The sequence below is a fragment of the Gadus macrocephalus genome, chromosome 3, assembly GCF_031168955.1.
Source record: "Gadus macrocephalus chromosome 3, ASM3116895v1".
Taxonomy (NCBI): domain Eukaryota; kingdom Metazoa; phylum Chordata; class Actinopteri; order Gadiformes; family Gadidae; genus Gadus; species Gadus macrocephalus.
This window is the reverse complement of record NC_082384.1, coordinates 15,187,195-15,211,439: the sequence shown is the minus strand read 5'-3', so window position 1 is coordinate 15,211,439 and position 24,245 is coordinate 15,187,195. Positions and strand designations below refer to the sequence as shown.

Below are 24,245 nucleotides of genomic sequence, written 5' to 3'. Positions count from 1 at the left end.
CCAATTATCTCCTTTTCAACGCGATGAGGTCCGCAGAATAACTTCTTGACACGGCTCTCATCCAAGTCGTACGCCAGCTGATCTGACGTCGACAAAGCAGCAGACGTCCTTCGAAAAACTACATTTCCCATGGTTCCTGGAGGTCACATCAACTGTGGAAAATGGCGACTTGTGGCAAGTCGGTGTCGGAAAACATCCCAGATTACGAATACATTGATGTTAACACAAAAACTTTTGATATAGGTGCGTTTAGAGATTTATGGTTAGAAAGGCTTAAGCCATCACATTACTCATACAAAGAACAGGAAGATGAGGAATTTGAGACAGAATTATCCAAAGAATTCGGGCTCAACGCTGAAACCGTTAATGATCTGAAATCCATTTGCAGGTAATAAACCCAAGGCTGTGTTCGAACTAAACAGCATATTTCTACTACCATTGTATTTTGTGTTGTTTTCTGCACAATAACACGATTATCCGTTCGTTTTGTTTTGCTTGAAGCCTCGATTCACTTCGCTGCAATCCTGTGGATTGGCCCACAGATACAAACGTTGTGCCGCCCGATTCAACTCTCAGAACACTAATGTAGGTTACACACTTGTTCATCTTTACCTTAGGTTATCCTTAAGTCAAACCAATTGCGTAGGAACAACATATTGCTTAACAAAAATGTCGTTATTTCTTACAGACAAAGGAAGAGGAGACAGGATTACAAATCAAATCTCACAGTCCAAAAAGTTGGTCGACATGACCTCTATGCGGATGAGCTGGTGAGTGTTAAACAACATGTCACAATACAAAGTACTATCTCTATAGTGAATATCAGTCATTGACATCATTGTATGTTATATTATGAATTCAGAATGTAGTGGGTCAGTCAAGTTCTGGCTTGATGTTTGGAATTTAGGAGAGACTGACATTTGGAAGGAACCCCACTGAAGGAAACGAGATTCCTGAAGGAGAAGTTATTATCTCTGTCAACGTCTACTACCCCACCATTTTTGAGAGAGTTGAGTATGGATTTGGTCTAACCCCAAAACAAAAAACCTGCATAGCTGTGATCTGACTAGTTAAAATGTAGTCAAGTGCAGAAAGCAATGGGAAGCTTAAACTGTATTCAGCTGTCAATATTCATGGTATCTTTCCTATCTTTCTTCCTTTTATTAGTTTAAGTATATTCGACCCCACATGACTTTGTTGATGACCGGGTCCCATACATTGGCAAACTTAAGGGACGCCATTTGCTGTGTCAGTGACCTGCAAGTGTGTGGAGAATTCAGCAACACGCCCGACATTGCTCCTGACTTCATCAGCAAGGTAATGAGCACAGAGAGGCCATGTAAGCTTCCTGGCTGCAGGTTCATTCGACCATCAAGCACTACTTTGACATTCAATACCACCCTTTTGTTTGAAATGATATTATGACTCCTACTTTATTAATGATTAAGTGGCATTAATGGGTACTCTCAAACTAGCTCATGGAATAACTTTTTTGTTGCATTATTTGTCTGCTTGTTGAATGCCATTTTCAAGCGCTTCATTCAAAGTGCTTTTTTAATTCTTATTGTTTTAGGATCATTACAGGTCATCCTTCTTCTACCTGGAGGGAGTTTTCTACAATGACATGAGATTCCCAGAGTGTCAGGACATCAGTAGGTAAGTTGGCCTACATACTATACAAAATCCTTTTTTTCTAACCACATGAATTGTGTGATTTGAAATTTCAGATGACTGCTTGAATGGTGGCCTGAGATGATCAAATATTCAGTTCTGAAATTATGTTTTACACAGAACACTGAATGGTTGCATTAGTGTTGAAATGTGGTGTTCTGTTGTGAAATTTTGATAAATGTGGGATGACTATGAAAAGGATGACACGAGGAGTTGTTAAAAAAAACACATCAGCAAAAATGTAGTCGCGAACATCGCTAACTTTCAGGCTATCCCAATTTACAACCGAGACATAAAGCCATTTCTACCAATGCCTCTTTTACGCACCATACTGCCTTGCTGCCCTCCCCAAGGTAGTGGTCAAACAAGGCTCTAAAGCGTGTATAGGCTCATCTCTATTAGTGATAAACATTGACTAATTCATGCCCTGGGGATGGAGGTTAGCAGTTTGAAGTGAAGAATATTGAATTAGTTTGAGTACCAGAAGCGTTCATCTTGTGATAATGAGCTATGAGATAAATTTGCCACCATTTTTACATCATTATCACAAGACGAGTTATGAGTAGGATTCCATTCATTCACTTAATTTGTTAAAACGTTCCACAGTAGAAGTGGATGATGAAAGAAGTGTTAGGGATCACAAGGAAAGTCAAATATTATCCTTTTTGAAAGTTGTACATGCATGAAAGACCTGCTATGTATTCTCATGATTATTTGATTCAAATTTTAAGTGCCAACACCGATGTGTAGAACACTTAAAACCACATGTCTGTGTGTAATTAATCATCAGTATACAGCCTTTATTATGCATTGTAACATAGCGAAATTCATAGCGATGATGTTCTAGATGTATCTTGTCGTTTATATTGGATTCACATTTATAATTTGGTTCTTTTATCCAAAACAAGAGAGAACAGTGAAATGTAAAGATATTTAGAAAATATCTTATTTGAATTGTCATGGTTGTGTTCCGCAGCACCACGATTGAATGGGCAAAGAGCCACAACTTCCCTTCCTACGAGAAAGCCAAGATGGAGGACACCAAGTTTATTGATCTGAAAATCAAAGTGGGCTTCCCCTATCTCTACTGTCACCAAGGAGACTGTGAGCACCTTGTCATCATCACAGATGTAAGGCAAGTACGATAAATTTAAGACTAATTCTAACCACCTATGCACGTAATTTCTGACATGCTTACTTTCTACATACAGTGAAGTAGGTTATAAATAAAATAAAAAAGGCATCCATTTTTAGTTCCTGGAAATATCTGGCGTGATCACAGCGTCACATCTTACCAGGAATGCATCCACTTCATGAATGTGACAAATGCACCCTGTTTTTATTTCAAGGCTCAAAGCAATTTATCAAGAATTGAAATATTTAATGACTTATAAACAAATATAGCTATTGTTATTTAGCAGATGCTTTTATCGACAAGTTGCAATGAATTTAAGATACATTATGGAGCGGGTCAAGGGATGTCGACACATACATTGCTGCACACATTGGGGTTTGAACCAGAGCCGTTGGACTGGAAAAACCTCAGACCTAAAGATTAAATTTTATTTGCATAGCCCTTAATCACCATTAAAGTCTCAAAGAGCCTAACAGGCCAAATAATTATGATCAGCGTCCTGCCCATTGACAATGTTTGTCATTAATTATCATTCTAGTATGCGTTTCAATGGAAGTATTGGGCTCATCTCAGTGAGTTTCTTGTTGCAATCTTTCAGACTGTCCCATAAGACTGACTGTCTGGATAAGAAGCTCTACCCTCTCCTGACCCACAAGCACAGGGTGACCACACGCAGATGCCTCGTCTGCCATCTCTACATTGGCAGGCAAGTTAAAATCACATGTCACAACAAATGGCCAGGCTTTTTTAAGGAAGAAAAATGGTACCGCAAATAAATAACTACTTTCAGTGCTGCCAACTCTCATGGAAATCTCTCACCTCCTATCTGAGATAGAACCATGAGTTGTTGTAATATGTGAATAAAAGGAATATCTGCTACTTATAGATATGGTTTATACATTTGACGTTTTGGTCCTATTAAGCCCATTGCAGCAATGTCTGTGTGAAGTAGTGGCGTCTACAGAAAGAGTTTAGCCTCGTCAAAGTAAAAGGCTGCAGTCGTAAAATAGGACCTGGGCTCCGATGTGCATAGGTGAATAGGTGTTTATAACAAGTGTTTAAGTCCGTTAATGTGAACTTTCAAAGATGATGGAAGATTATTTTTTGTATTGGTAATAATCCAGATGGCTGACGTCAAACGACCAGTACGCTCCGTGCGACCCGTGCCTCTTCTGTGACAAATGCTTCCGGTTGCTTCACTACGACGACCAGGGAAACAAGTTGGGGGACTTCCTAGCGTACCCCTACGTCGACCCAGGTGCATTCAACTGAAGTCTCCAAACAAAGTTTAAATGGATTTTCTTTCGGATGTTGTGTTCAAAGGGTCGACTGTTCATGTTCCTGTTAATGCTTCATGGGGAAAACCAATATGCTCATTCAGTTTATCTGGTGGAAATTGAACAATATAGCACTTTCTGTAAATGTTTTGCAACACTGTTTATTTCTTATTTGTATGGACAGTGCTCTGATGAAGGAGAACCAGGTATTGTCTGTAGTTTGAAAAGGTTGAATTGACCCATGTGTATTTTGTAAAATGTTTTTCCACCTTTCACACGAGTGTCCATAGAATATTATTTAGTAATGACGGATAAGGCCACATCGTTACCTGTGGTAGCTAATTACATGATGAATTTGAGATGATTAATAAATAGGTATTTCTTCATTGCAAAACAAATTTTTGCAGTATCATCAAAACAACACCTAACGGGAAACATTTGAGAAACTGCTGCTTTATTAGTGGACGCTATGATAGACAGGAAAATACTCTTATTTACATTTGTTAGAGAAACACTTAAAACATGATTGAATTAAAGCACGTTTTGGCAAAATAAACTTTGGCGTCCATCACTTCTCTATTGTACACCTGAAAAACAGACCTCAGAATACAATGGTGAAACTACTTAATCCACTAACTTGGCTTTTATACAAAGAACGTTGTGAACAGCTTCTTCTCTTGAATAACAACATTCAAATACTCAACATCTCTATTAAACCCAGGGTTTGGCAGCTTGAAACCTCTCTGATTCAAATGTGCGTTTTGAATTTTTCTTTTTTAAGCAAGCCATCCTAGTGAACAGCCGAACTAAAAGCATAAAAAAAAAAAGAAGGTTTTGACAATGTTACCTGTGGACAAACCATATGCATTTCACAGAACTGAGGCACATCGATAGGCGCAGTATTGGAATCTGATGCCAGTTTTTTGAAATAGACGTTAAGACAATGTCATGTAAGAAAATTGAGGGAAAAGTAATTTCTCCAGAAAGGTTTGTTGACTCAAATGGAATCTTCCACGCATTTCCCAGTACTGCAAAAAAAAAGAAGTATCAACAGCAGGTTATCAATACAATATTAAAAAGTCTTCCCATCCCAGATCTTCGTTTCATAAGATTACTTTTCACTGAATCTTATGAAACAAAAAAAGCAGTTTTACTGGGTTTTCTTTCTATGAATCCTTTTTATTCGATTTCTTGTCCTGTCTGAGGTCTGGGTTTAGTCTGGAATGTTAACCTTCTTTAACAAGTATGTGAACTTTCGTCATTCTCAACAAAGGGCTTGACACATGGTTGATTTTGAACCTATCCATGAATAATCGGACCAAAACTTGTGCTCAGAATATCAGCCTCTAACACTACAGAACTCAAATGAGTCCATCAATCGATGGTGTCACATGATGTGAGCCTTGAGCTGGCAAGGCCCTGCTGCAGTAAAACAGCCTCGAACCATGAAGTTTCCACCCCCATGCTTCACAGTTGGTATGAGGTTCTTGTGCTCAAATCCTGTCTTTGGTATGCGCAAAACATGCCTACTGTTACTGTGCCAAAATAACAATATTTTGGATGAATCTGTCAAACATTGTTCCAGAAGTCCTGGTCTTTCTCTAGGTGTCCTCTGGCTAACTTGCCTTGATGTTTTTTTTGACAGCAAGGGTTTCTTCCTTACACACCTCCCCTGCAAATCAAACTTGTGCAGTTTCTTTCTAATAGTAGATTCATGTACTTCGAGATCAACTGTGGCAAGAGCTACCTGTAGGTCCTGTGATGACATTTTAGGGTTTTCTGAGACTTCATTAAGCATCTTGAGGTCTGCTATTGGGCTGAGCTAGGATGGCCTGACTTGGGCATGTTTGCAGTTGTCTTAAATGTCTTCCACTTGTCACAAGTCTGGGGGGGTTGTGGTTAGGACGATGGGAGGGTTGTCCTAACTTTTCGCTCAAAAGAAAATCGAATTTCTATTAATATCTTCCAAATAATTAAATAAGTTATATTACATCCATGTCCATATGTCTAAACATGTGTTAAAAGGCAAACAATTTCATGGGGTGTCTAACTTTTCCACATGACTGTATGCCTTTTAGAAAACTTCCCCAGAATGAACTAAGCGTTCTGATGGCCCCCGCTATATTGATGGCCATGGCTGAATGGACCCCTTTATGTCTTACCTATTATCTCCAAGTGTGGTCTCCTCATCAGCCTTTTCCCTCTCAGTATCTTTCTTGTCCAACAAGTTGAAATCACCATTGGGGATCTTGTTATCTTTATTTTTTTTTCGGAGAACACACACACACACACACACACACACACACACACACACACACACACACACACACACACACACACACACACACACACACACACACACACACACACACACAAATGAATAACCTAGCCCAACTCAAGAGGAGGATTCAGAAGTGCATGTGATAACAAATGCCTCAGCCTGAGCACCACTGAGGTGAAAGGGAGTTTGGTCAATCTGACATGCTTTAGTCTTAAACAGAACCTCTCATTGTGGATGGTGCTACTCCAATGAATGGTCGGACTTGGGACGGGAAGAAGTGGTGGAAAGCCTCCTGATCACACCGATTGGTTTAGTGCTTCATGCAGAGTAATCACAGTGGGATCGTACGATGTCAAAGTAGGCCACATGACGAGTCTGAGACGCCTGAAGAGCAACCATTTTCTTCATCACATGAAATAAATCGATGTATGGAACAAATCTTTCATGGTCATGCTTAAAGCACCCATAGACTCTTCATATGGCTCATTTATGACCATGTATATCTGGTCAGGTATGGTCGGATTACAGAATTATTTGAGCAGGCTTGTCGTTGAGTCGACCATAGAAAAAAAGGTCATCAGTTTTCCTGTCACTTTATTTTTAATGTTAATTTGTGCCAGCATTACATTTACGTACCTTTACCGGCGTAGAATCTGAAAAAGCAGCCACTACCTGGCTTTGAATTCAAACTAATCCTTGGCTCCATCACAGTAAGCTCACCTGCATTCATTTCCCGGGCTTGTTCGGCTCTTTTCAGCGCTCCCTTCTTGGCCTCCTCATACTGCCTTTGCTCAGCGATGGACTTATTGAGCACCTGGCTGATCATGGAGTCCCCCTCCCCCACCAGGAACATGCTCTTAAACTTGTTGTACAGCATGCTGGCCTTGTCCATGATGTCCTGGCTGGCCTTGAACCTGCGGATCTTGGAGCAAGACCACACATCATAAGTGACCCACAAATAGGGAGTCCTTTAAGCTCACACTGAAGAGTGTTGGGTTGAATGGAAACACTTGCACCGATGCTGTGGCCTCGGGTTAGTGAAGCGAAACCGACGGTGTTGGGTGAATCCCACGGATATTTTAATTACAAGTCAATGTTAAATCATTATTACTCACATTATATCAAAACGTACCGAATGTATATTTTTGTTATGTATTGCAATTTTTATATAAATTATTCATCCACAGTTCAATGAGATTTGGTCAGGTTGTATATAAAATAAGACAGAAAATCCCAGGGGACAGGACATGCAAGCCTCAACATATCCTACCATGAGATACAACATCGATTGAGTTTAAAGTTGACCAACCATTTCAAAACTCAATCCATTGTATCACAAAAAAAATACCTTGTTTAATGCTATCAAACATCCATCAGGACATTACGGCCATTTCAAATTCATTTTCCTTAAATTTTCCATTCACATAATCCCCGGGTAAATGTATCCGGGACAATTGACCTGTCGCTAAGCTCCGCCCTTAGAACGCAGATGAGCCAATGATATTCCAGCCTCAACTACTCTAATTTAATGGTGGATTTATGTTGTTTGTGTAAACCAAATAAGTCGGTATCCGGAGAGGCTGCAGCATGGGGTATATTTCATCCCTTTTCCCAAGCCACAACAGGACAAGAAAAAGTGTAATGTGGATCAGACTGTGTGGCAGGCCAGAATACCAACTGAATTTAAACTCGTCACCTTCTGTATGTATTTTTGAAGTTTTGAATATACCGCTCCATAGTGTAATGTAGTCCCTTTCGATTCCTCCTGGAAGAATTTTATTTATTTTTTTGCCCAAAACGTATCCAATACCTGTTTTGATATACCGTCAGCAGACATTTTTCCATATGTTTTTGTTATCTAGTCTGGTTTGTCCAAGTTCGTCAAGGCTCACGACAGGGGCGTGAGCGATTACAACCAATTATTATTATTTTTTTTATTTTATTTTTTTTAGAAATGTTATTGCGCTTAGTATCCTGCAGATTGGGCTCCTACTCGCCTTGCTAACTAACAACTTTAGGTGGAGTAAAAAGAGGAGATGGAATTTTACTGTACACTCAGGCAGCTGCGCGCTCACCTCACCAATGTACACAAGACGCGTTGTTTGAGCATGTTGTGCCTGTTTTTCTTTAGGTCCCAGGCCATGTTAATTTGTTATACTGTAGACTCTAACGGTGAGACCATACTGCTCAGCACGCACGTGTTAGTCACTGCTCACGAGCGCAGCACATTGGGAGTTAGTTATTTATTTTACATTACTCATTTTTGACTGTAAATGTATTCTTAAACACTAACAGGTTCTGCATTCAATTCACATATTCGTCAAAAGTGTTTAAAGTATATTTAAGGTATCAAAAACTACGTTTTATATGCTTTTTTTTGTTCTGTTTTTAATCGGCCGATTAAATCGTAATCGTAATTTTTCTCTGAAAATAATCGGCATCGGCACTCAAAAATCAATATAGGTCGGGCCCTACTGTATATGTTATATAACCACATTTGAAGACCTAGGCTGGTATATTTATTCATATGCCACCTCTAAGGGAATGCAATGTTAGGGGGACAACCATCTGCTATTTGCTGAACCAACAATAATAGCCAATAAAATCCTGAAAGATCAATAAACCATTATTTCTTGATTCAACCAAGTCATTCTGCCGTGCTAATTAGCGTTTCCACTACAGGTTTAAGTGTGCCGTACCGTACCGCTCCCGATATGGACCAAAGTGAGCCTGCCCCGCCTCAAAGTGGGCTGTGCTGACGTCAGCCCTGTTTGCCGTTTGGGCGAGAAGTTATCTCTCCAATTGTAGGAATATAGACCTTTAAAAATACAATTAACTATATGTTCTTGTCTATGTGACGCATCGCCATGCATGCACGAAGAGTAAGGCTAGAGTTCTCAACAGCTTTCTAGAACTATATTAAAGCCTAATAATAAAGGGTAATATAGGTTTAATAGAAATGCAACCCAGCAACGCTAGTTTGACAATATACTGCAAAACAAAGTAACTCTTTGAAAGAGAACTTTTTTGAATTTTGGTTAAGATTAGTCATTGTGTAAAGAATGGTTATTGTACAACACTTCCAGCTATTAGTTATTTTTTATATCAAGGACATCGTGTGGCACCTGGGGGAAAATTTATAAAACATTGTCCAGTGTGTAAAGAGGACTATGAAATAAATCGGCTCTCGATGAGCTATTGAGACTGGGAAGCAAAGGGGAACATTGAACGTCAAACTGAATACCTCATCCGGATATCATTGTACGTCGCCGTCCGTGTGAAACAACCTGAGTATTCCAAATGCGTCTTAATCAATCAGATTTTATTGTGGGCTATGATGCAAAACTAAATGGGCAATAAAAGTGTGAGTGCTGTTGCATCATCAACACGAGACAAGCGCGTCATCAGTTAAAGACACACCTTCAAGTGTGGAGCCCGGTTGCAATGGAAATGCAAATCCGAGCAGTGTTGGGCTGCAGTGCCGTGCCAGGATAGTAGAGTGGAAAATCGCCATAATAGAACTGACATCAATATACATACAGTCCATTAGTATTGTATACTCCCAATGGTATTCAATGTATATTGCTTCACTATACACATAAACTGTTTACTTATTGGCTCATCTCCAGGGAATCGGGTCTGGGGTGATCCAGAGTTTCCCTTTCACACATGCAACACACAGCGGGAGATAAGCCGTATCACTTGCTCGTTGTGAATTCAGATTCTCCTGACTTTACACACTTTACATGCTAGCTCCGTTCTAAATAAAAATGATAAGACTCTGCTCTCCCTCTCTCCACTCCAAACCATGGCCAGTGGCCACCCTAGAAAATCGAGTCTTGCTGAAAAAAAAAAAAAGATTTCCTGAGACTGCAGCACCTTGATTATCAGTTCCAATCCAAAATGAATTAGCTTTGCACTAAGGGCTTGAGGAGGCAGTAGCACAGGGCTGGATAGCCTGCAACCAAGCCTAGAAGACACCACAATAGACCAGGAGGGAGTTGTCCTCACCTTTTTCAGCGTGGCAATGAGTTCACTGTGTTTCTGCAGGTGCTGCGTGGTCACCTGCAGCGTGCCAATCTCATCCAGCGCCTCCAAACACTTCCTCACGTCCTGGGGACGGGGACGGGGTCGGGGGAGGGATTACACATGTTCAAATGAAATGGGATCCATCTTCCTAGTACGATATATATAGTGTGATGGCTAACCGTATCCGGAAACTAACCGGGTGGTCGATTTTTAGAGATATTTTGATTTCCCCATGCAACCTTTGCAGTTTGGATTCTGTTGAGATTTCTGTAGAAAAGAATGATCAAATTCAATAGAAGATCAACATAGTTAAAGAGGAAATACAACGTTTGTAACATTTACAGTTGCGTGCCAATAACTGAGGCTCCCTTTCATTGAAGACTACGGACGTACAAGGATTTTTAGGAAAATAATTAGACATACTTGTTATAATAGTCATGGTTTGGGTTGTAAAGGTCATCATTTACCAATATCAAATTATCGCAAGAACGATCAAACCAACCTATACCACAGTCATAAGGGTCATAAGAGGATAGTCATAAGTCATTAGTCATCACAACGGCCGCTTGTTCGCATTGTTGGTTCCCAGAATCCATAAATAACAGCCATGAATTATAATAATCATGTGAAACTCAAGACATCACAATCACATCAGGGAAGGATCACAGGTTTCTAAGGCTTGCCTTTTATGAACCTTTAGGAAAATGACAAGCTTACCTTTTTTCTTATCCCCTTTCCTCTCTTCACCTTTCTTTGCATCGTCTTTGCTTTGTCTGCAGGGAAATGTGAGATTAGAAAGTTTTCCACTTTCATTTTTAGTTTATTTTGCAAAGCAGAGCAGCGGTATTGTACAACTACTGTGAGTCGGCGAGTGAATGAAGTGCGTGTTTATGTGTGCACTTACTCCCTGAATTCATCTGCCTTGCGCCGCCTTACATCCTTGTCACTGTCCATGGAGTTGGGTGTTCTCTTTCGATTCTTGCTTTTCTGGTCATCACAAAACATCCCATCATTAAAAAGCTTTTTTTAAATCCGACCTTCCCTTTATATTTCCAAGAAAACATCAGTAAAATGTATGAGACTTAGAACACCGATTTTTTGAAAATAAATGCGATAATAACCGCTTTAGTCAAATATCACTGAAACACATCAAGATTGTAAGTGATCCTTAATGACTAACATATACAAGTAAATAAATACAACGCATAAACATTTTTATAACAAACATTATTTGAACCGCTCAATTATGAAAATTTCAAGTCATAACCTATCTCTGCCTTATACTTTTACTTCATTTCAGGTTCATGTATCATTTCCCTCAACATTCACCTCTTCAATCTTGTACTCTCAGCACTAAAACACCTCTCATCATGAGTCCCTCTAGGCTCGTTCTACGGTCAAACAGTGGTCCACCTGCCTCCTCGTCCTCCGAGCCGGAGGAGCTGTCCTCCTTGGGCTGCCTCTTCCTCTTGGCCTCGGGCTCCTTCCCGTCCCCTTCCTTCACCTTGCACTCCTCCTTCCTCTTCCTCTCCTGTTGCTGCTGCTCTGCACTCCTGAACTCCTCCGCTGTCCGCTTCCTCTTCCTGTCCGACTCTGCAGAGTCCCTGGGGGAGAACGGAGATGGCTTGGGATATCAATATCCATTGAGAATCAATTGTTGTAAAAACTATAGATATATATATATATATATATATATATATTTATTAGGAACCTACTGATTCCTAAATATTCTACACCAGTAGGGTTTATACTATCCTGAATCACACATTTTAGAAAACATATCTAAACCAAGATGTCCCTGAATCCCTGTTTCTGTACGTTTGTAGATATGGGAGGGGGGAGGGAGTAGTGGAATGTGATTACATTTCACTGCCAGAGCCCTGGAGGTCCTGCTGCTGGAGGGAGAGGCTCTTCTCAGACCTGGGCTTCCTGCCTCGCCGCTTAGGACCTTCTCCACCTGCTCAAGCAACGCCCACAGACAAGACTCTTTCATGTTCACATTTCCATGGACGCATGCCGGAGGCGGAAGGTGGGTGAAGGGATGTCCTCAAAGGGATGGTCTACCTGAGGGGCTGGCTGGACTGGCAGGGTCCTCCTCCTTCTCAGAGTCCTGGTCGCCATCACCCTGGAAACCAAGAGACAAAAAAAGAAGAGGAAAAAACTTCCATGTTAAGAAGGCTGTCATATACTGTAATGGGGACCTGTGAGTCCTTGTAGACTGTATCTGTGATCAAGGGCTAAACTAATTAAATGGCCTTAATAAGGGAAAAGCCATTGATACCATTTGCTGCAGGAAGCAAAAACAATGTCAATGTTAGAAGCTCTTCATCCCCAACTCCATCACCAGAGCAGCCAGCACAACAGGCCTCCATACTTGTTAATAAAAAACAACAAACCTTTTTCTTTCTCCCTCTTTTTGGGTTAGCAGCGTCTGAGGTTCCCTTTTGTGAAGAATCCTTGAACATGAAACCTTTGGTTAATACCTTTTTGACCAAGCCACCATATTTCACTGTCTATAGGTGTTCTTGGCAAACCACCAATGGTGGATGTTGTAAAAAATATGTTGTAAAAAATTGAGCAAGATAGGAATTTGGGCAAGACCAGAAAGAAATAAGTTTGACAAAATATACGTTCCTTATAGTTTGAGTCTGGGTTTGGGGTTTTAGACCCCTCTAGTGTTAGAAAGCTATAACACATCTGTGCTCTCGAGCAATACATTTATATAAATTTGATAGGATAAGTGTATTGAGTGCGTATCTAAAACGCTATATTAAACAGCAATACAAACAGTATAAAGGGACAGCTGACCTGTTTTAGCACTTATTATTACTGCCATGCAACTAAAAGGTCAGATAAACAGTGGGAAGGATGGAAATCAAAGCAGCAATAAGAGAAGACATAAATATCCTCAAACTAATTCCCAGTTTATTCCTTGTTGGCACAGAACAAACCATCCCCATCTGGTATATAAACTTCTGTGCCTACTTACACAGGTATTCAACTGTGTTCCAACTCGCATACGTATTTAATTGTGATTCCACGTTTGTCCAACCTGCACCATAAAAAAGCCATCATAAATACCCCAAAACCAAAGCATACAAATCAATTACAAATGCCTAATGGAACCAACCACCACCAGAGTAAAACCCCACACGTGCACCCATTCAACACTGGGCGGGAGAACCTGTACGTTCTCCGAGGCCAACCCCATGCAAAGTACGTACATCCTGGCTTTCAGGGCCCTGACCAGACACCTCCAGAGACCCTTCCTCCTCCTCCTCCTCCTCCTCCTCCTCCATCATCTCCTCCTCCTCCTCCTCCTCATTCTCTTGTCCAGCCTCACTTTCTGGAACCTGAATTCCCCCAAGACACGTCATAGATCCGAGTGTGGGCAGGGTTAAACGAGTGTTTGGAAGAAAAAGCAAAGTTAGTGCCAGTCCTTACGTCCTCTATTCACTTCTTGGGAAAACAGTCTTAAGCTCCCTTCAGCTTCCTTGGGCAAAACCAAACTAACAGAAACAACAGAAACATGTACAATGCATCAAGGTGCAAATCCCACGTAGGACAGAGAAGCAGAAGGCATGTTAAGGCAGTTGGTAAGATAGAGAGAGACTTAACAGACAAAAGGCCTATGAAGCAGCCGTAGACCTATGTAATGGCAGCATAAAATACAAGAGACTGAACATAAAAGGCTATCTTGGATAGAAAACACACCAACAATTAAGGATAAAATAAGAAAATTAAATTACATCTTCAGCTGTGGCTTCATTAGTTCAGTTGCCCTTAAGTTGGCCCAGTAGTGCCATTCACTATCGAGTCATTTAGCAGATGCTTTTGTCTAATGCAACTTACAGTGAATTCATATATTATCATTAGTGTTCCGGTAGGAGGTGGAATCTTGCTCAAGCATGCAGGTTGACTGAAGATATTGGTTACCCCTGACCTTTTGGCTCGAAGGGAGCACCCTGGACGACTGGACAATTATAACACCAGTATTGGTGTTGATTGACATACAAGTCAGGGGGTCCCCCTCCATGCAGCATGTTCAAATATGGTCTTTCAATAATTCCATAGAATGAGCATTTCATTCGAACGGTTGAATAGTGGGCATTTAAGCATGGCCTTGCCTGCATCAGCATTCTTTTCATGATTTTATGCGTTTTAAAAGAAGAAAATGTTAAGGCAGTTCAGAGCAGACTGTTAACCATATATGCTGAGAACAGATTTAGATACCTGCTTTGATATGATGAATCTAAAATTTCTACTCATGAAACATAACTTATCTTAGCCTATCTATCTGTTAATGGTCCGAGTACAAAACACCCAGCAATTAGGAAGTAACACAATAATCGCCCGCACTGTTGCGGGCCATCTTTGTTCATCAGTCATATTTTACTCTGAGGTTAGTATTACTAGAGTTCACATGCAATACTATTAGGGGTTGGAGCTTCACTGCAGTGTTTCAAACCCTCGTCCCTCATGTGACAGACACTAACCAAGTGTATCATTGGAGATGTGTGTGATTGGATCTACTCACTTTGAATTTCAGCTTTTTGACGTCACAGTCTTCGTCACCCTCTGGACCGCCTTCAGAACCTTTCCCGCCCATCGTGTCCAGAGTAGTCGGCTTTAAACCACACGGAACAATACCCACATTCATCACAAACAACACCCTCCACCAGCAGTGAGCAAAAGTAGAAAATTACATGAAAGCTATAATATATAAAACACACATACTGTAATATATACATACACACACACAGATACATATATATATATATATATATATATATATATATATACATACATACATACACACATATATACATACACACACACACACACTATGTATTTAGCTAAATAGAATTAATATTATACACATCCTTGAAATAAGAACAAGTAGGTCTACAGATATAAAATGCTAATTTGATATAGAGTAGATTGAAGGAAGAAATAAGGAAAATAAAATAGTGAATGGTGTACCTTGGGTGCAGTTAACTCAACATTTGGATTGTTCTCAATCTCCCATAAGCCTTCATTGAAGCCCTTTCTTTTATTAGGCTTTGCATACTTCTCTTTGTTAGGATGGTAAGGAAATACGTCTTTTGGACCAAGGAATGCACTGTTCAAAAAGAGAAGAGTATTTGGAATGTTGTTGTTGCCAATCTCACCCATTGTTTTTTTCTAATGAGGAGCTTCCTGTGTCACATGATCATTTAATTATTTATATATACATAACTTTAGGTCATATTACATAAAATATAGCAATATAGTGAGTTTTGTGTTAATAAATAGTAACATAGTTGTTAGTAGTAACATAGTTGGCAAACATTCTGAGACCGATTGTCTTTCAGGCACACTAACTATCAAAGTAAATCAGGTCAGAAATACATAATTTGTGTTAAAGTCATTAACAATACTGACGTTTCATGGGTGCCAAAGAAAAAGATGGGGAACTTGATGTTGGACGGTTTCACAGCACCGTCGGGGACTTCATCAATCTAGCAGCAATAGAAAGAGACCAGTAAATAGAGCAAAACTGAAGAGAAGCCACCGTTTATATTACTCATTTCCTGGATGTACCGGTAACCATTACTTACTCTGGCAGGCCAGTGGGGATATCCCTTCATTTTGGCAAAAATCAGATCCCCGGGTTTGTAATCTCGAGCCATATTCACAGTTTTGGCACCTAGCAAACAATAATTAGGTGAATAGACCGGCATCCATCCTCACATCTGAAAAAGTTTACACACGCCGCACTGACTTTAGTGGGCGTGTGGCCTCTCAAGTACTTTCACGCATTCAAGACGGAACTTATTCATGAGTATTCTGTTCGGTCTCCATTAGATGTCCAAACAAATAAATCCACACAGTGCATGTCATTACATACCGTTAAGTCGTTCAAGCAATAAGCGCAGTGTATGTGTCAATACTAAAGTGAATAGATGTAACATTACTACGGGATACAGAGATCCCCTCTACTAGTGTGCGTAACAGGCAACCTGCTAGCTAGCTCGAGAAATACATCGCATAACACATACAGAATATGTTCGAGCGGTGAACCTTCAGTAGCGTATCATTACATGCTTAAACGACATCAATGCTAACTGAAATAATTCACTAAAGGATGTATTCGAAAAGTATAAGGGTTGTTTACCTGAAAGGGCAGCACTACTCTTCCCGTACACACTGCACGTTTTCCGCTCCCGCGCTGTCCTGCAACGGACTATACCAAAAAAAAAAGCAAAACAGGGGGGAGGTTCTATTTTGACTACATTTATGTATAAGTATTCATAAGAGGATAAGGCTGATGCCTTTTTATGATGAACCTTTGATAAACAAATACATCTTAAAGACAATCAATATGCCATAAGATATTTTTTTAAGTAAAGATATGATACTCATATGAGGATGCTACCCCGGATGCGAATGGACGTCACTCGTATGAGCAACTACTGGTGAGCAAAGGATCCTTGGTGGTACTGATGCTGAAGCACACGAGGAATAAACCGGGGCTAAATAGGATTAATAGACCTAACCGTATTACTTACACTAACCCTGCTATTTATAGGGTTAGGGTAAGTAAAATGTTGAGGATTAGTCGTAGGGTTTGGGTTATTACTAACGCTAACCCTATTACTTACCCTACCATAACACATTATTTTTCCTCAATCCGACTCCAGTGTATTCATTTCTTGCTTTTGCAAATAGTTAATTTTTCCTTGTTGAATAGAATTTAATCCTTCCTCTAATAGCGCTTATAATTAATTTAATTGGATAATTTATTTATTTTGTATTACATTGCTTTATTTATGAGGGTTCTTCCCTCTGTGGTTTTTAATAGTCCTATCTGCGCTTGATTATCATTATCACTAATGCTATTATTATTTTTATTTGTTTTAATTTATTTGTGCGTTATCACAACACTTTATTGATTTTAATGTTGTAGTTGGATTATGATTCCCCCGCCCCACCCCTCCCTATCCAAGCATTTTATTTTTATTTCAACCTTCAGTGGATTGAACGGAACGAAGCCTTTCGTCTTGATTCCCACTGTGTCTTTCTAGCGCCCCCCAGAGGACAGCCTCCTCTGCTACAACACATTGAAACTAACACCGCTACATTTATAAAGTAGGCAAGGCTATTTTGCTATGGACATTGGGTAGTTTTGCCATCTACGCTTAATATTGACCATTTCACTCTCGCCAAGGTAACCAGAGTAAGTTATACTTTGATTCACCGCTTCGTCTGATTTTACTTAATAATTCATCCGTTGCAGCTGGTGAATTTGATTTGGTTTCACGGAAAAATCACCTGTTGCTGCGAGAACTTCGTTTGGCTCTGTTCATTCACACCAAACTGCCGTTTCCCCAACCGTTTAGAAATCTTTTTCGTGGACAAGGTAATCTTAAAATCAATTTCGAAATTGAACCGAAAGGGGTGACTATTTCTGTTTCACAAATAAAATATAAAAATATTGCTATAGTAGTAGTTTTATTTGTAGTAGTTCCGGATTTCATTTTTCCAGATTATTATTATTTTTTTAATTTATTTTGTTTCACATGTTGTGCATGGATAAAGGGCTTGTACATCAATGCAGAGATATTTTGTTTTATAGTTGTATTAGGCCTATACTGCAATCCTTAATTAATCTAAATAAAATATAACCTGAAAACTTTGTTTTATCACGTCCCGCATGAAAGTTTCAACCAATGCCTTACAAATAATTTCATTATAAATGAATTGAACAATCCAAAAAATCATTAGGCCTACAGGTAAAATAACAACATTCCAATCAGTTGGATAGGAATCAAAATGTTTCTTCCTTTTTCCCCCTGAGGGAGATTTTGCTTGCTCGTAAGAGTGTTCTGTCAGTGTTGGGGAAGGATTGATTTCCACTTTCCTTTCAAGTAGGTTCGGCATTGGATAAAATGCTAGGCCTATCCAAAAATGAAAATGATTTTTGAAATGTATTCCTATTTTATTCGAAAATATAAATCAGAATATTAATCCAAACTGGTTCTTTGACTTTTATTTTTTATTTTGGTGTGCTATATATAACACAAACCTGTTAGATTCACATAATGCATTAATATATTAATAAAACACATCATTCATGTTGCTATAATGGTTAGATATTAAATTATGTGGTATTCACCACACTACAAATTGTTATATTATGTTATTGATGTAGCCTATACGTTTCGATATAGACATTATTTTATATGTTCAACATTGTCAAATGTTTTTTTTGCCACTAGATGCATACAGTTGTAGTCATATGTGCATAAGGCAGATGTTTATCTTATTTTTTAGAAGGGAAGGTGCCCAAACAATACCTATAGACTTCCCCGGTTCAAATAAAAATATTTAATCTGCTATTAAGAAAAGAAGAAATGTTGTCGACGTTGTATTTTGAGTAATCGTAATAATGTTGAATCAGAGATGCATATTCTATAGTAGAATGCTTTCTGAAAGGTTTTTTTCAGAAATAGATAGAGCTATACGGAGGATACAGACCAATAAATTTAATATTAAATGTTATTATGATTATTATTATTATTAATAAATATTACAACTTTTCGTCATTATTCCAAAATGTTGTTTGATTGTCAAAGCATACATTTATTTAAGAGCATGGTGGATTGTGTGGATTTAGCGCCCTCCAGTGGTGATCTTTTCATTGAGTCCATCATGGCCCCTCTTCGACAGTACAACTGTACTCTTTCACTATTAAAGAGGTTTTGTCATAGTTGAGTTTCCCTCAACTTTGTTCACGAAACACATAATCTCTATCAGTTTGTTTGTCGATTTACAATGCAATGTGTGCGTGAATGAATGCATGTCTGTGTATAGTTGTTTGGAATGTACGGATGGGTGTGTGTGTTTCTGCGTACACATGGGTTCATCAGTGTGTATGTGTGTGTTTGAAAACGTGTAGAGGATGCATATGTCCATGTGCGGTAATGCATGCCAGCGCATTAAGCACAATGGAAGGAGATGCTGATAAATGTGAAGGACAGGTCCATTAGCCGCAGGGTCCCAGAGAAGGGGATTGGGGAGACGCGGGGGCCGAGATGGACAAGAGGAGAGCGGACAAGACAAAGGAAGGAGGAGGGGTAGAGGGGAGACACCGGCCGATGCTCAGGAATAACTCAGAGGAGCTGGCCGGCCCCCCTGCATGGCCTGGGAGTAAGAGACCTTGACGCTGGAACCCAGCCAGACACGCACGCACGCACGCACGCACACACACACACACACACACACACACACACACACACACACACACACACACACACACACACACACACACACACACACACACACACACACACGAACACATACATGCAAAGCTATCTGATCTGCAGCCCTGCTCCTGTAAGTGTGTGTGTGTGTGTGTCAGTGTGTGTGTAGGTCGATGAGTATGTGTGCTAGGAGCACGTATATTTATAACTGTGTGTTGCTGTCGTGATATATATTTTTTTTAAGTTAACTGTCCAGATCGCTCTTAGGGCCGTTGAGTTCGGCTATACAACCAATTTAATAACATCAGTGAGGTTATGCTTCTATTCCAAGAGGGACCATTATATTTGTCAATGGCATTCATAATCACCTTCACTCCCACCCATCTCACTCCCAAGCAAAGCCTTCAGCTGTAATTTTTTTGATGTGATAATGCGCATTATCAAAATTTTATTTCGCCATTATCTTGTTAGCACTTTATATGATGAATCACTCGCACATTGTGCTCTTTAAAACCTGCGTTAGAAACCTATGCATATTGTCTTCATTAAAAAGTGTCTGCTTGCACTGTACTTCTGCCATCTATTGATCAAAACAAAAACATGAACGACAACCGACAACACACTTCAGTGTGACATTGTCTCAAGATCACCTTTCCAATGCATCGTGAGTGATGGTGTCCTTGAGCTCAGTGTGTGTGTGTGTGTGTGTGTGTGTGTGTGTGTGTGTGTGTGTGTGTGTGTGTGTGTGTGTGTGTGTGTGTGTGTGTGTGTGTGTGTGTGTGTGTGTGTGTCATATACATGGATTGGCATCTTTCCTTATACTTGCTGGCAAAGCTTCAGCTAGTTGAAGGGGGCTGGGCAGGGGGGTCTTTGGAGAATGATAAAGTAGTCACCAGCCAGGTCAGCATATTCATTAACTCCTGCTCACTCTCTCTCTCTCTCCTTAGTAAGTAGTACTTCTCCATAAAGTACTAATTCATGTCCCAAGGTCTCAGGGAAGAACACACATGTGTAGCACATGACCTAATTTCCCAACTTAATAGATGTTCTGCGTCTTGCTGCTATAAGTTATATTTATAAATGACACTACTGTGTTTTGTACACATCACTTTCTTGACATTATTTGGGTAGATTAAGTTTCGCGATTTCAATCAAACCAATGAGCCAACTACACTAAACTACATGTGTTGTGATTCTAAAGTTATGTTCGTCATCACATGAAGAATGAATCCAGGGGGTGGAGAGAAGTGTGACGCTTAAATTCCAAAGGAGGCGTCGTAGAGCTTCCCGTCGTACCTCAGAAAGCGTACAGAGAGAGAGAGCAGGGGGGGGAGGAGTAGGGGAGAGGGGCTAGCCCTGAGGACAGCAGGCAAGGTGTGTGAAGGCAGGGGGATGACAGATGCTTCTGTCAGTGTTCCAACAGTCGCCGCTTTGTGGGAGCAGCGCAGATCCACCTCCACGTCTCCCCCCCCCCCCCCCCCCCCCCCCCCCTACTCCTCCTCTTCCTCCTCCTCCTCCAGGTCTCCCTTTAGCTGTCCTTCCTCCTCTTCTCGACAGGCTGTGATGAGGGGTGGATAACAAGAGCAGAGCAGTCCTCACAGCGGTACGGTGTGACCACACTGGTGTGCGGGGTGATCGGAGGAGGGTTGTGGGGCTGATGGAGGAGGAGCAAGGCCCTGGAACCAGGAGACTCAGGTTTGGGAGAGGAGGGGGGGGGGAGGGAGGGGTGTTATAAATGTGGGGGTCAGCTCGTGAGGACAGGGGAAGGGCTCTTTCTCACTGGGCTGCGGGCGCCAGCTGAGATGAGGGGGTCCGCGGCGGTCCTTGCCTGCGAGGGAAGCAGATGTTTTCACTCGGGGGCGAGCCAAGTTTCGCAGCCCAACCTTCAGCTGCTTGGAGGTCAGGCCTTTCGTGAGGGGGGCTGCGTGCGGGACGTTTCGGAAGGCAAACGCCTCAACTTTGATGCAACAACATATTAATTACAGAGGTAGTCCTATAGGGCAGAGAGGGTTGTAGTGGAACATCCCACCCCACTGGTTCGGAGCCTCCGTCGGGCTTGACATACGGTGAGGTGGCTGCCAGCTCCTGCTCTGCCCCTCCACCCACTAGACACCTCCTTATCCACCAGACACACGCAACCCTGGGTCCTTGCTCCAGCAGGAAACACTAAACCAGGACATTTAATCACACATTCAAGTTTTATAATAAATGAAACGCAACATTCATAGGACCACACCTCACAGAGAGAGAGAGACAAACATTGTTTATTTTGGAGTTGATGAGGCAGATACGGATAACATCTTTATTTAATAGCAGAGGGTATGGGGAGGGGCGGCTACATGCAATTGGACAATTAGTTTCCTCATTCTACCAAAAAAAAAGTCACCACACTGTTGTATTACTTTTACAGCGTGATAAGTTAAGACGGGAGTTTCACCTCGACTCAACCTCGGCATTGATTTTCACGAGAAGTGGGAGATCTGGGGATTACATTCCAGAGAAGCGATGAAGACCCAGCTTATTGGCTCTTTTTTTTTCGTATTTGGCAAATGGGCTTGACAACGATGGAGGAGACAAAATCTAGGGCTTACCGGCGCGGCACCCGATGGGGGGTGCGGTGGGGGGGTAACTTGAAAGCTGCGCTGGGGAAGGGAAGCTGGGAGAATAGGGTTCCTCGTTTAAGCAGTTGTGAATTCGGACAGGGGGTGGCATGGGGGAAATGCTTAAAGTGAAAAGCGCAGAGGCCCTGACGATCATCAGGAATTGAGACGTTTTAAACCTTTAGCGGGGGGACTGTGATCAAAGCGCCCACAGATCCCCGCTTGAGTGTGAAAGCGGGACTGGAGGGAACGAAGGGGGAAGCGTCGGGGGCGGGGGGGGGATTGAAGGAGGATCACGGCAGGTTGAAAACAGCGCATCAGCACATTAGCTTTATACGGGCGGCAGAATATACGATGATCAGGGGATCATGGCACCCCCGGGAGGACGAGGAATCTTAGCATGTACCGACCCGAGTGGAGGGGGAGGAAACCAGGCCACAGCAGACGAGGAGGCTTCCTTATCAAAGTTTTATTGAATGTGGGAATACAGCTTCCCAATGCCCACAGAACACGACCGAATACACAAGATGGGGGTTATTTTCCCTCCAAGATACGGTTCACAGCCCCTTGTCTTTGTCTTAGTGCGAGAAAGCCATAAGGGGATCAGTGTGGGGTGAGGTGACACTTTGAGGACAAGGGTGGCCTCCCTCACAGAGATTCCCAAGGCACACTACAGGCCGTTTCCAGCATATCCAGAGGAAGAGAGAAAGAACAACCCAAGTAAGAAACGTGAGAAAATCAAAAAGGATGAGAGAATGAGCGGAAGAAATAAAAAAGCGGAGCAAGACCAAAATGATCTTAAAATCAAAATAATGAAAGAAAGTAGCACATAACGAAAGGCAGAAATACAGACTGAAAGTAAGAAGGAAAATCCAGATGGACAGACGGTTTGAAATCCTGTGCGTCAGACAGCCAGGTCTTGAGCTATGGACCTCACGTATTGCTTTCCCTTTAAGTCCAACTCAAACAGAACTCAAACGAGTTCAGTCCCTCCCGCCCCGCCCTGGCCTCTCCCAGTCGTCGGGTGGGGGTGCTTGCTATGCTGAATTATAAATCAAAGAGCACCCACATGAAACCACTCGCTAATTACAGGTTTGGTTTAGTTTATTTTCCCCCGAACACTGTGTCGCTTTACGCTTGTTACGGATAGTGTGAGTGATTTTTGAAGACGCCATTTACTTGAAGACGCCATTTACCTGGAGTACAAATAGTCAAGGGTCATAATTCTGGGCCACCGTGGATGAGTCTCTCACCCCGTGTCCGTATAGTATTCACTGGAGGTATTTATATCTTCCTTTTCCCTCTAACAGTATTTGTGACTTCCACCTCCACCTCTCGTCCTCTGAGTGTCATCCTCCTCCACCTCCAAGTCTGAGAGTCCAACCCATTTATCACCGGAGGCCAACGCAGGAGGTGTGTGTGTGTGTGTGTGTGTGTGTGTGTGTGTGTGTGTGTGTGTGTGTGTGTGTGTGTGTGTGTGTGTGTGTGTGTGTGTGTGTGTGTGTGTGTGTGTGTGTGTGTGTGTGTGTGTGTGTGTGTGTGTGTGCGCGCGTGTGTGTGTCTGTGTGTGGGTGTGTGTGTGGGGGGGGGCTTCCCGGTGTCTCACAGCCAGGATGCCTCTGACTTCATCCGCCTCTCTCTTCGTCTAATGAAAGGATAGCTGCATGTCCCGGACGGTCCAGTGAGACCTGGTTGGGGAGTGTGTGTGTGTGGGGGGGGGGGGGGGGGGGGGGGGGCAAAGAGTCCAAGTTTGGAGTCTGACCCGGGGCAGTAATTACCCCTCTGGATTGGCTGCTGAGAGGAAACCCCCCAACCTCCCACCGGGCAGTCCAGGGCACAGCTCCTATCCCCCCTCCCCCGTCCCTGGAGGTGGTAGTTATAGGTTCGCTGGAGGCGAGGGTGTCACCTGATCTGGCTCCCCGGGGCGGAGCAGAGGGGTCACGGCTCACTGTGTGACCCCCCCCCCCCCCCCCCTCGTACCGCCACCCTCCTGGGCGCGCGGTGGTG

At 41.8% G+C, this 24,245-nt stretch overlaps 2 protein-coding genes across 4 annotated transcripts; one reads left to right on the top strand and one right to left on the bottom strand.

Annotated features, from left to right (window-relative positions):
• The first annotated feature begins 55 nt into the window (after nt 1–55).
• Nucleotides 56–4,639, top strand: snapc3 (small nuclear RNA activating complex, polypeptide 3). The gene is made up of 9 exons (XM_060047562.1): nt 56–388; nt 502–585; nt 689–770; nt 908–1,009; nt 1,168–1,317; nt 1,574–1,656; nt 2,648–2,806; nt 3,405–3,512; nt 3,931–4,639. The coding sequence occupies exons 1-9, from the start codon at nt 162–164 to the stop codon at nt 4,076–4,078; spliced, it is 1,143 nt and encodes a 380-aa protein (XP_059903545.1). The 5' UTR covers nt 56–161; the 3' UTR covers nt 4,079–4,639.
• psip1a (PC4 and SFRS1 interacting protein 1a) lies at nt 4,517–16,642 on the bottom strand. 3 transcript variants are annotated; one of them, XM_060047558.1, is made up of 17 exons: nt 16,551–16,642; nt 15,994–16,082; nt 15,818–15,894; nt 15,377–15,515; nt 14,931–15,020; nt 13,618–13,746; nt 12,790–12,849; nt 12,458–12,518; nt 12,257–12,350; nt 11,811–11,997; nt 11,298–11,380; nt 11,111–11,166; nt 10,590–10,660; nt 10,376–10,477; nt 7,085–7,286; nt 6,246–6,339; nt 4,517–5,111 (listed from the first exon to the last, which is right to left on the bottom strand). In XM_060047558.1, exons 2-17 carry the CDS (start codon nt 16,063–16,065, stop codon nt 5,081–5,083), a joined length of 1,548 nt encoding a protein of 515 aa, XP_059903541.1. In that variant the 5' UTR covers nt 16,066–16,082; nt 16,551–16,642; the 3' UTR covers nt 4,517–5,080. The 3 variants fall into 3 exon arrangements, with proteins under 3 accessions (XP_059903541.1, XP_059903543.1, XP_059903544.1); XM_060047560.1 differs by lacking the exon at nt 13,618–13,746; XM_060047561.1 differs by lacking the exons at nt 12,790–12,849; nt 13,618–13,746.
• Nucleotides 16,643–24,245: the final 7,603 nt, after the last annotated feature.

Bases quoted from the DNA above. Each gene is read 5' to 3' on its own strand.
- snapc3 (XM_060047562.1), top strand. From the start codon at position 162: ATGGCGACTTGTGGCAAGTCGGTGTCGGAAAACATCCCAGATTACGAA. The intron at 1,010-1,167 runs GTTGAGTATGGA...TCCTTTTATTAG, and splicing joins ACCCCACCATTTTTGAGAGA to TTTAAGTATATTCGACCCCA. The intron at 3,513-3,930 runs GCAAGTTAAAAT...GTAATAATCCAG, and splicing joins TGCCATCTCTACATTGGCAG to ATGGCTGACGTCAAACGACC.
- psip1a (XM_060047558.1), bottom strand. From the start codon at position 16,065: ATGGCTCGAGATTACAAACCCGGGGATCTGATTTTTGCCAAAATGAAG. The intron at 15,516-15,817 runs GTCAGTATTGTT...CTTTTTGAACAG, and splicing joins TTCTTTGGCACCCATGAAAC to TGCATTCCTTGGTCCAAAAG. The intron at 12,850-13,617 runs GTACGTACTTTG...TTCATGTTCAAG, and splicing joins AGGGCCCTGAAAGCCAGGAT to GATTCTTCACAAAAGGGAAC.